Source organism: Nematolebias whitei, chromosome 7 (genome assembly GCF_014905685.2).
Source record: "Nematolebias whitei isolate Nwh7 chromosome 7, NemWhi1, whole genome shotgun sequence".
Taxonomy (NCBI): domain Eukaryota; kingdom Metazoa; phylum Chordata; class Actinopteri; order Cyprinodontiformes; family Rivulidae; genus Nematolebias; species Nematolebias whitei.
The window spans coordinates 43,074,791-43,086,752 of NC_056504.1; the positions used below are offsets into that span (position 1 = coordinate 43,074,791).

Consider the following 11,962-nt stretch of genomic DNA (forward strand, 5'->3'; position numbering starts at 1 on the left):
GATGTTGTGATTGCTGCAGAATGTGGTCTGGCATTATCGTGTTGAAAAATGCAGGGTCTTCCCTGAAAGAGATGACGTCTAGTTGGGAGCATATGTTGTTCTAGAACCTGAACATAGTTCTCTGCATTAATGGTGCCTTTCCAGACATGCAAGCTGCCCATGCCACAAGCGCTCATGCAACCCCATACCATCAGTGATGCAGGCTTCTGAACGGAGTGTTGATAACAACTTGGGCTATCCTTGTCCTCTCTGGTCCGGATGACATGGCGTCCCAGTGTATCATAAAGAACATTTACTCAGATTAAACTTTTGATCTGTCATCTATGTTATATTACGAATAAAATATTGACATTTGCCATCTCCACATCATTGCATTCAGTTTTTATTCACAATTTGTTTAGTGTCCCAACTTTTTTGGAATCCGGTTTGCATGTATATATATTATAATGTCCTTACTTAGTGGATTTTCACCTACCGTGGGGGTGTCTGGGACGTGATAAGTGAGGGACTATTGTAATCGAATTAAAGATGGCCACTACAGCTAAATAATCTTAGCCATCACAAAAGTCCATTTTACAGATATTAGCTAAAATTTGGCATCTTAACTGAGACTGATCCCTAGCTTGTACTCTGAGCACAATCTGATTGTGAGGTCTGTTTTTTAAAACTATGTCTTTAACGGTTAAAGCTTTTTTGCAAAATATTGCATAAAACAATGAGCATATTTTAGTAAAACTGTCAAAAAGGAGTCAACTCGATGCAAGACGTTCGCCACAGCCACTCAAACTTAGCCAACATAAAGTGGCTGAGACTTACAGATACTGAGCTAAAATTTGGTATAACACATTCACAGAGCGCCAAGACGACTTTCAAAATTTCACAGTGTCTCACATCGTCATTTACAGGGTTTAACCCAAACAGCTGTAATTCTTGTTTTTGTCTCTGCATGAAATGATCTTATTTTAAAACTCTGGCAGAGCTGAGTTATTCATTCCTTCAGGGGATGCTAGGCATTAAATTTGTATTGTAATCTTGCCTTGGACTGGATTATTTGTCAGTGTGTGAGATTGGTAATTCTAAATTGTCCCTAGGTGTGAGTGAGAGAGTGAATGGTTGTTTGTCTCGTTTGTCTTCATGTGTCCCTGTGATGGACTTGCGATCTGTCCAGGGTGTCCCCCGCCTCTCGCGCAGTGACTGCTGGACATGGGCACCAGCGACCTGAAAAGGAAGAAGCGGGTAAAAGATAATGGATTAAATAAAAGCAAAACATAAAAGTGGCTTATCTGCAGACAGGCTTGCTGTTTAAAGATAACCCCGACTAATCTAAATGGCCTCTGCAGACGGCGATAAGACGGTTGTAATTGTCTAATAAAGCAGAGCTACTTTTTAAGCTGTCACTTTATGAAGGACCTGATAAGTTTTACTAGCTGAGTTTCTGCTTCTTGTGCTTTTGTCTTTTTACTGTTAAAAGAAAACTACTGTAAACCGGCTCTTCTTCCAGTGAGTCCCACTCGTAAACGTTTTGCTCTGGTCATTTCAGGTGAGAAATGTGAACTCTGTCACGGAGGACAAACTCACAGTTAATGACACTTTCCACTGAGTGGTGACGTGTTTAATTAATGGGTCTTTGTTACGTTTGTGTTTACTGTTAATGACCTCACACTGAAGCTGGGGGACTCCTCTTCACTCCCCCGCAGCTGATTGGCTGCTTGCAAGATTGAAGTCACTGCTGATTGGTCGATTGAGTAGGAGGTAAAAGTTTAAAGGGTCAGTTTGGTTAAAATCACACATTTGTTGTAGAGATTGAGAAAACCTGGCTTATATCACAAGATGTATTTGACATGAAGAAATTTAATATTTTCCTTGAGTTTCTTGAAAATACAAATATATATTTTTTAGAAAGTTAAATTAATTTAATTTAGTAGGAAAAATAAAATTGTTAGATGCTGATGTTTAGTGATGAAAGGCTTGTTCCTTTTTTCCACTTCAGACTTGTGTAACTAATTACATTAGGTTGAATTTGTTATTCCTTAATCTTCTGTAGCCTCTGGATGGTGATATATTGCTCCTAACACAGATTATTATAAAACAAAATCTGGATTAGGTTGTGTTCATAATGAGTTTCTGCTCATTCGCTAATATTTACCTTAGTTTTTGAGCAATATTTGACATTTAAATATGGTTCATGTGCTTTTTTTTTCTTCATTTGATTTAATTTTAAACAAAATTTCAAGTAATCTCCATTATTTATAAAAATAGGTTATTTTTAGTTGATACACAAGACAGTGCATTGCACTTTTCCTGTGAAGTGTGGGACACCCACTGCTCCCCTTAAATCTCTGGCCCCTCAACATCATAAGTCCCATTTTAACTCCTGGTTAAAAGTATGTGTGTATCATGTTTAAAATAGGTTTTATCTTTTTAACATACAGTGCATCAAACTGGAAATATGTAGTTCAGAGTAAAATAACTTATTGATTCAGCTTCACATTCTGGAAACAGTTGAATTATTTCACTGCTCATCTTTCCACGTGGCCATCAGCGAATCTAATGTTTGTTTAATGTTTTTCTTTCAGATTCACATCTTTCCAGAACATCAATGCAATGCTGCTTCTCAAATGCTGTCACAGTCTGACACGATGTGGGCTTGTCAGCACTCAAAGGTACAAAACCAGAACTGGATAATGCTGTTTCATGTGCTTCATGGGGTTTTGTGTGTAGTACTTATTTGTTCTTTTCTCACCTTTTAAAAAAAAGTGTGTTTTGGTGATTATCTCAAATGATTTGAGCACAACTGAACTGTGATGTCCCGTCGCTTTTTAAAATTTACAGACCTCATTTGCTTTAGAAACACAGCTGACTCATTAGGCATAGATCATATTCAGTATACACTGAGGTTGGTTTTATTTGATTAAATATAAAATGATTTTTCTGTCAGACATAAGGTGGCGCCTGCTGTGGTATCGTGTGCACTTCGTCTCTGCAGCAGCAGCAGCACTGAGGACCTGGGATTGTCCCAGCGTACAAACTGGAAACACATCTTGGCAGGTCTGCTGGCTGGTACAGGAGCTGTGCTGGCTTGTGGTCTGCACCACCACAAGGTTTGGAACAGATTTCATATTTAAAACCACAATTTCTTTTTTATTGTGCCAAGGCTAAATTTATCAATTATTTTTATTTGCTTTACAGCTCATTTGAAATCACACACCCTTATGATTAAAGGAAATTAACTTTCCCCAAACAGAAAATTCAGAGACTTAAATGAAACATGAACTCTCATCGTGCTGCTTGTTAATTAAAAGCCATCTGGCATGGTCAGAATTGGGGCTGCTGGTTCCACAGTTGTATGGGATGTTACATACTCGAGATATTAAAGTAAAACCCTTGTTGACATTCTTTATCATTATTTTTACAACGGATCCCAAAATTGATGTTTTCTCTGTTCTTGTTCAGGCTGAGCAAGCAGACGTTAGAGTGTCGACGTGTCCCGTCTTCAGCCACGATGAAGTCACAAAGCACCGCACTCTGGAAGATGGAGTGTGGGTCACTTACAAAGGCAGCGTCTACGACATCACTGAGTTTGTGGCGATGCACCCTGGGGGGAATAAAATCCTGCTGGCAGCAGGTGGAGCTCTTGAACCTTTTTGGGCTCTGTATGCCGTACACAACCAGGAACACGTGCTGGAAATCCTCTCACAGTACAAGGTTGGACTTCTGTTTTATGTCCCGATGCATGCGCAATAATCCAGGTAGATTAATCTAACAAGGTTGAGTCATGTCCTCTGGACAAGTTCTTTGTTGTAACATTGTGTCTTTTATCTAAAGACTTCTTCAGTCTGAGGAGCTGAAACAAACTCAGCACCTTCTCACAGTGGATCAAACAGTTTGCTGGTGACAGCCAGAACTAGCTGTTCACATGTAAAAGGAGGACCATCAGCCTAATGACCGATCGTTAGTGCCCTTGCTGTTCACAGAGGGCTGAGTGATACTTGCAATAATAGCATTGTAAGGGGGTGACAGCCAGGCTTAGGTGGCGTAGAGCTGTCGCCTCTCAGCAAGAAGGTTGCCGGATTGAATCCCGGCCGGGAGCATTTCTGGGTGGAGTTTGCATGCTCTCTCATATTCCAGCTTCCTCCCACAGACCAAAGACATGCATGTTGGACGGGCCAACCAATGTTAAACAGGGGCGGAGGCCAAAGTTTTTGATCCATTATGAGAAGATGCTATTTATAAGACTGAGTTTGTTGCAGCTCCTCAGACTGAAGAAGTCTTTTGGATAAAAGACGAAACGTTTCAACAAAGAAGAATCAGTCCTGACTCAATCTTGTTAGACTTCTGTTTTATCTTTTTGGTTGAACAAAAACACACAATTAATTTTTAATTTTTTTTGTCTGTTAAATCAGTGCAATTGATGAACAAGAAGTTGAATATCTGAACCAAAAACACGCTCTGGAACAGATTTAAGCGCAATAAATTCATTTTTTCTAACCATTTAATCAACAGATGATGCACAGCTTTTATATAAACATCTGCAGGGAAACTATAGGTCCTAAATGTCAACCATTAATCACTTAAATATGACATTTGACAAGAATAAAACCATGTCATCAATGTGTATGCCCTTCTTGCTTTGCTTATCCTAAAGATTTATGGGATAATATAACTCAGAAAATCTGAAATCTCTTAGAAAAAGAAAAAAAAAGTCATGTTTAACCAGTTTGTTTGTTGCAAAAGTACATAAGTTACCTAGAGGAGGTTAAACAACCATTTAAAACTTTACAGGCTGTTTAATAACCAGATCTATTGTATTTATTTATCAGAAAATGCTTTGCTGAGGAAAACTAGAATTAAAATAATAGCACAAGATGCATAAATGCCTCCCAAGTTCAGTTAAGTGTTTTAGCTCTTTAACCTGTTTGCACAAACAAAATACAAATTGCCACACAATCCTGTGTATCTGGCCTTTAAATCCAGTAAATGTGTAGTGTCTTGATGAAAAAAAGAGCTTGGACTTGTCTTGTTTCAGCTGAACGGTGGTAATTTATCTGTTAAATTTCTCCTTAAAGGAACTTCTCACTTATTGCTGTCTGCCTGTCTTGGTCAGCTCGTATGAAAAGGTCTGCTGGATACTGTAAACTGGAACATCTGCAGGCTTCGTACTGGCACCTTCTCAAAATAGAACGGGGGAAAGTACTTGAACTCAGGTTTTAGTCATTAAATTCAGTTGGTAAGACCTGAAGTGTCTTTAGAACAAGGGCACAGACACGTAAATGTACATTACCTTATTTGTATTATTTTTTAAAGTTAATAAGGAAGCTTAGCTGGAAATATATTTTTGATGTACGAGTCCGTTTTCTGGGCTGATTCTGATGTTGGCTTTTTATTTCTTTTGTAATTTATTTATTTATTTATGATTTTTCACATGAACGTAAACAGTGGCTCAGACACATGCACAATTTGCCAGTTGGACAACAACGTTTCTGAAATAGAGACTTAAAGATAGCAGTGACTGGAGCATGAATTAGCTCATCAATCTACAAATTTGTACCTTAGCCTCCTCCAGGTGAGCGAGAAATGGATTCCAAGCATTCACAAAAGTTCTCATTGAGCAAATCCTTAAAGATCTGACTCTTTCTATTTGTATTAATGACATCATGTCAGTTACCAACACTTTCATTCCTTTAAAAATTGTCTTTTGGCAACAATCGTTCCTAGCTCCAGATGTTGCTGCATTTTTATTTCACCTTTATTTAACCAGGCATAAACACTGAGAACAAATTCTTATTTACAGTGCTGGCCTGACGAGCACCAACAGGCACTTGTAGGGTCAAGGGAAAGGAAACGATACAGTTAGACAAAACAATCAAATACAGTAGCCAATAACAAACAAGGAATCACAAATTACATTAACAGTTCATTGTCAAAGTTAAACGACAAGAGAACTAAGCATAAAAACACTTGCAAGTGTCTTTAAAACCACTTTTAAACTATTTTTGAGAGTAGAAACTGAGACAAGGGGGGTCAGACCCAAAGTTTTTTGATGGAGCAGCAGAGGCCAAAGAGCATGAACGCAGGGAGATCCTTGATTGTCCTCGAGATGCCAAAAATGGCGAGTCCTGCATCAGGTTGAAGAGGTTCCTCGTAAGCTTTAGAACACCAGTGGAATATTTTAAACCAGAAACCAGTTAATGGAGCAGGACCATAAAGCATGAGACAATGATGATCTTCACCTGCCGCAGATCGGTGAGGCAGAGAGGAAGATCTTATGCAGCCTGGCTTTAGAATAATGTAAACGATGGGCACTCTTAAAGAGTTGAAGTCTGTGTTTACTGAGAAAGAATGGATTTTAGACGAGCGCTCGTCCCACAGGCAGTTTCATACCCAACTCCTCCGACCAAACAGCCGTAGTTTTCTCAGTATGTGCTGTTCTACAATCATCAAGCAAATGCACAATTTTAAAAATTAGGTGCCTGGAGTCAGCTGGGCTTTTAAAGACTTTATAAATCCCACGTTCTGCTGGTTGATGATCAGAATGTCTTGTTTAAGATTGAATATAATGCCTAACGTGTAAATACCTTTAAAAAAAATATATATTTTTTAAGAACTATAATTAACAACAGAAATGTTTGTTCTACTTCTAGTTGAATATTAAAATTTGTCTGTGTTCAAAATGAGGTATTTACTTAAAAAAAAAAAAAACATAGATTCTTGTCTTTGGACATGTTAAAACCATGAGCATTAAACGGTTTGTTGACGGGGTGGGTTCCCTCGTTACGTTCCCTGCTCTGGTTCTCTGGTGGAGATGGACTGCCAGCTTCTGGGCTCAACTCTTTGCAGCACCTTCTTGTCAGCTCCAGAGCGTTGTCGTACCAGACAGGTACACTCGAAGATCAGGACACTCCCATCTCACACGGATTAACAAGAACTGCTTCAACCTTCATATAAAATACAGATAGCGGCTGTGTTTGAGACCCATGTGAGGTCACTGGACAGATATCAAAGGATGTATAAAATGTCAAAGCAGCAAAGATATGGAGTCTTCTCTGTCACTTGGAATTTACAAATAATGTCCTCCAGGATTTTGGAAAGAGAGATTTCAGCTAATCATCTAAGTTGAAATAAATATAGTGTCTTATTTAAAAGACAGATTTTTAAATAGTTTTGTTTGTTTTTGCACAACATGAAAGAGCACCGTATCGCACAATAACTTCTTTTTTCAACAAAACCTCCATTTAAAATATATTCCTGCAGTGTCTCACATGTTATTTGATGAAACTTCTGTTTAATTCAAGGTTGGTGAGCTGAGCGAAGAAGACCAGAAGAAGCAGCGTGTTGCTGAACAAACGGACCCCTTCGCTTCTGATCCCGAGCGTCACCCCGTCCTGCACGTCAACACCCACAAGCCCTTCAATGGCGAGCCGCCTCCCGAGATCCTCTCGGACAGCTACATCACTCCCTCTACTTTCTTCTTCAAAAGAAACCACCTGCCCGTTCCTCAGGTGGACCCAGCTTCATATCGGCTTCAGGTGGAGGGTCTGCCTGGGGGAGTTCTGACTCTGTCTTTAGAGGACCTGAAGACCAAGTTCCCCAAACACACAATCACTGCGGCCCTGCAGTGTGCAGGTAACCGCCGCAGGGATATGAATAAGGTGAAGGTGGTGCAAGGTCTGAATTGGGGCATAGCTGCCATCGGTAATGCCAAATGGAGCGGTGCCAGGCTCAGGGACGTGCTTCTGGCTGCTGGTTTTGGCCCAGATGTGGCCCAGTGGGCTCGCCACGTTCATTTTGAAGGACTGGATAAAGATGTGACGGGGACTGCCTACGGTTCTTCAATTCCTCTGAGCAAGGCCGTCGGCGAGGAGGGGGATGTGCTTTTGGCATACGAGATGAACGACGAGGAAATTCCCCGCGACCACGGCTTCCCAGTGCGGGTCGTGGTGCCAGGCGTAGTGGGGGCACGCAACGTGAAGTGGCTGGGTAGGATCGTGGTCAGCGCGGAGGAAAGCGACAGCCACTGGCAGCAGCGTGACTACAAAGGCTTCTCCCCTGGGGCTGACTGGGACCACGTGGACTTTAAATCTTCTCCGGCCATCCAGGAGCTGCCAATCCAGTCCGCCATCACCGTCCCGGCAGATGGAGCCGTGATCGACCGCAGCGACGAAACGCTAACGGTGATGGGCTACGCGTGGAGCGGCGGGGGCAGGGAGGTGGTGCGTGTGGATGTCTCTCTGGACGGAGGTAAGACGTGGCAGGTGGCTGAGCTAAGGAGCGGTGAGAAGGGACAAGCTCCCGAGCCGCCTCCTCCACCGGGTCGAGCTTGGGCTTGGAAGCTGTGGGAAATAACCGCTCCTCTTCCTCCTGAGGCTCAGGAGCTGGAGATAACTTGTAAAGCTGTTGACAGCAGCTACAACGTGCAGCCGGACACAGTTCCTCCAATCTGGAACTTGAGAGGTTTGCTGAGTAACGCCTGGCACAGAGTGAAGGTCCGGGTCACAGACGACTAGAACCAGGTTCAGTTTCAGTCTTTGATGTGTAAAACTGAGTCGTCATCAAGAAACTTTGTCTTAAATCTGTCTGAGAGGGAAACGAACAGGAAACTGCTTAGTTGTGTTAAGTATTTGTGATCCTGTTCCTGAGATTTTATAAATCTACGGAGGTACATGAGACAAAGCTGAAGGTTTTAAACGGATGAACCAAACAAAGGGTGAACATGTCTGCACTCAGTTCAGAGTGAACATGTGGTTCTGACAATGCTGCATTTTTGCAGTGCACAGAAAAAACATTTACTTTTGTCTTTTCTTGGACTAGATTTAAGTAACTTCTTTACACACTGAATCAATGTAAAGATTAATTTTACAAACTAGGATTTGCATATTAGGGGCGCTACATTAAATCAAGGTTTTTAATGAAGGAGTCAATTTACTTAGAAAAGCCAAACACTAAGACTACACTAGAACACACACAAAAAAATCACTTAAAATGAAGTCATTTCAAACTTTAATTTTTTTTTATCAGTAAATTCTACAATGTACAAGTTGAGATGATTGTTTACATTTTATTTCAAAGTATTTATAAGTAACTTAAACGTTTCTGTCTGTAACTGAGTATTTGACCTCTCACTGATGTGTCGACTTCAGTATCCAGACTCCTTCATGCTCCTGTCCTCCACCGTTGGAGGATATAACGTAATAAACTCATTCAGTTGTGTTTATGAGCACATCAAACACATTTTACGTATCGTAGTTTAGACGTTTTCAGCGTGAGCCGTGTTTCACCTCATGCTCTGATGTTCGAAGAGAACGGACAAATCGATGACTTGGAGAGAAAGAGGATAAAAGTAAGCAATACAAACGGAGACGTAGAGGAAATAATAAACGAGGTCAAATTAACGGTATAGATGTTTAAATTTGACGTATTTTGACTTGGTTTGAACTTTTCCAGCAGAAAGTTTTAAAGAAACTGGAAGTACATATTATAGTCTGGAGACGTTCAAGTCATCCCGATCGCTGCTGATTTGTCGCATCAACTTTTCTTTAAGCGCACAAAGATTATGTGATGCGTTTTGAATTTCGGGATACTGTAAGCAATGAGGAGTTCTAAATTTACACCGAGGTCCTTCTGCTGGTTCTGTCGCAGCTGGGTGCGAAGCCGAAGACGTGCCAGTGCAGCGCAGAGCAGCGCTCGCTTGGCATCATTTGATCTGCCTTCAGATCAGCTGCACAGAACTGACAAGTAAATGATGGTTTTCACAGTTTCATGGAGGCAAGTGGAATCTGAGCGTTTTCCTTCAATCTTGATCACCTTAAGTTTTTTTTTTTTTTTACTTCATGCTAGTTTAAAATAATGCTAGAAAGAGATTTATCAAGCCCCTGAAGACATTTGTTTTCTGAACATCTTGATATGTGGTTATGGGAGTTTTAAAAAGTATTTATATATTTTAAACAGTGTTGTAAAGTGCAAACTAAGATACTACATGTGAACGATGAGTATTTCCGTAATGAATGACCAGAGCTGTATGTTGTATGTTATTGAATATTTAAATCTGAAAAGAAGGTAGTCCAGATGTTTTATTTTTCTGCAATATATTCTGTGACTGGAAAAGACTTGAGTAGCACAATAAAATCTGGTGTCTTTCAGGAAGTTTCATTATGGCTCTGTAAATTCAGAGAATTTTGCTCAAAGGTTATGGCTGTTTTTATTACTATGGCTGAGAACAAGACGTAATCGAAACTGTCTCTCAAGACGCTACCTTATCTCTGCCCATGAACCATATGTTTGGGTTAACAGAGAGCGCTAGTTGCAGCTTCAGCCAAGGACAACTCCTGAGCTCTGAACTCGGCTGAACTGATGAGGCTATAAAAGCGAGCGGATAACGCAGCTCGAGGCAGATTCTTGTGACTGGTCTTCATGTGTACATGTATGTATATTTATGTAAACTGTCCTGGAAAATCTGGCCTTGCAAGTAAATGCTGGTTAAAAACCGAGTGTGGTTCTTTTTGGGTAAACGACGCAAGTGTGAGTATTTTCCTCCAGACTTGAGCAGCTGTAGGTCTGAAGATAACCCGCTCCATGTGAACATTTACTCTGACGTCCATGTGTGTTTGGGTTCTACTTATTAAGAATTAAAGCAAGATGACAAATAAGTTAGCAATAACTTCAAATCTAATATGAACATTGTTCAGATATAAACATCTGCGTGACCCTCTCAAAACCTCTCAAATGACTACCAAGAAGCAAAATGTCCTCCCACGTCTTACTCCCTGCATTTTGTGCTGCCAATAAACCGTCATAACAGTGACGAGCACAAGAAGTATAAAGATTGCGCTCTAAGTCAGCAAGTGTGTCACAGTGGTGGTAAACTCAAACGTGCACATTTGTCCAGCGGTTCCTGAGACATTTTGGGGACAGACATAAACGGGGACACGGGCAAACCATGATTTCTCTGCCTTTGCCTTTCATGACAGGTGATAATTATGATCATGGCCTAATAGCATGTTTTTTATTTATCTTCTTTTAAAAATATTTTAAGATCTGTTGGTAGTACTTTAGGGCTGTACAACACAAACCATGAACTCTCGTCTTGACTTCTTCTGGTAGTCTGGCTAATACTCTCGTATTTACACCTCTGCATGTCTAATATCAGAACTTTCTGTGACCACATCTGTGTTTGATCATCTGTAAAACTGCACACTGGTGACGCGATGAACTGTAAACGTCATTTGGACCCACTTTGGGCATCAGAAATTCAGATTTATGGGTGCAAACAGAACGCCTCATTATTTAAAGACTGAGGGCCGGATAGGGAGGCGTCCGAGGGCTGTTTCTGGTCGCCGGGCCTCATTTTGCTCGTGTGAACTAAATACTCACAGATTGTGAAAGACAAAATGTTCCAACACGAGATGACATATTCACAAACACTCACATGAAAATATATCTACGTCTACAGATGGAAACACTGGTGGAAACCAAACATTATACAACTTAATGGGATTTCTAACATGCTTCAGTACATCGGCTCCATTAAAGTAAAAAAAGGTGTTGCCACCTGTGCTTTGATTCAGAAAGAATAGATGCTTATTTTGTCTTCTGAAGTCATAAGCTTGCTTAAAATAGCATTAGCCAAAAGTTTATTGAAGATTTGCCTGTTTTATGTTTAAGCTTCACAAGAGCAGTATACGGTAAATTAACACAACTGACGTTTTTAGAGTTGTTTTTTTCGCGTCGGTCTGCTATATCAGATGTTTTCAATTTTAATGTGAAGAAGTGGAAACTCACCCTGCTCTGGTTAATGTTGCACAAGAGCAGTGGGTGAGTTTCCCCTATCAGTACAGTATAGATATACTATCAGTATACTTTAATACTGATAGTTCTAACTTTTCGGCTCAGTTGAAAACCTAAACGTGTGTTTTCTGATGACAGGAATGTGGAGACGAGCCTCATCCTGTGGTTTTAAACCCACTTT

At 40.5% G+C, this 11,962-nt stretch overlaps 1 protein-coding gene across 1 annotated transcript; it reads left to right on the forward strand.

The window, feature by feature from the left end:
• The first annotated feature begins 2,595 nt into the window (after positions 1–2,595).
• suox (sulfite oxidase) lies at positions 2,596–8,504 on the forward strand. The gene is made up of 4 exons (XM_037679626.1): positions 2,596–2,663; positions 2,939–3,101; positions 3,454–3,705; positions 7,293–8,504. Exons 1-4 carry the CDS (start codon positions 2,605–2,607, stop codon positions 8,502–8,504), a joined length of 1,686 nt encoding a protein of 561 aa, XP_037535554.1. The 5' UTR covers positions 2,596–2,604.
• The last annotated feature ends 3,458 nt before the right edge of the window (positions 8,505–11,962 follow it).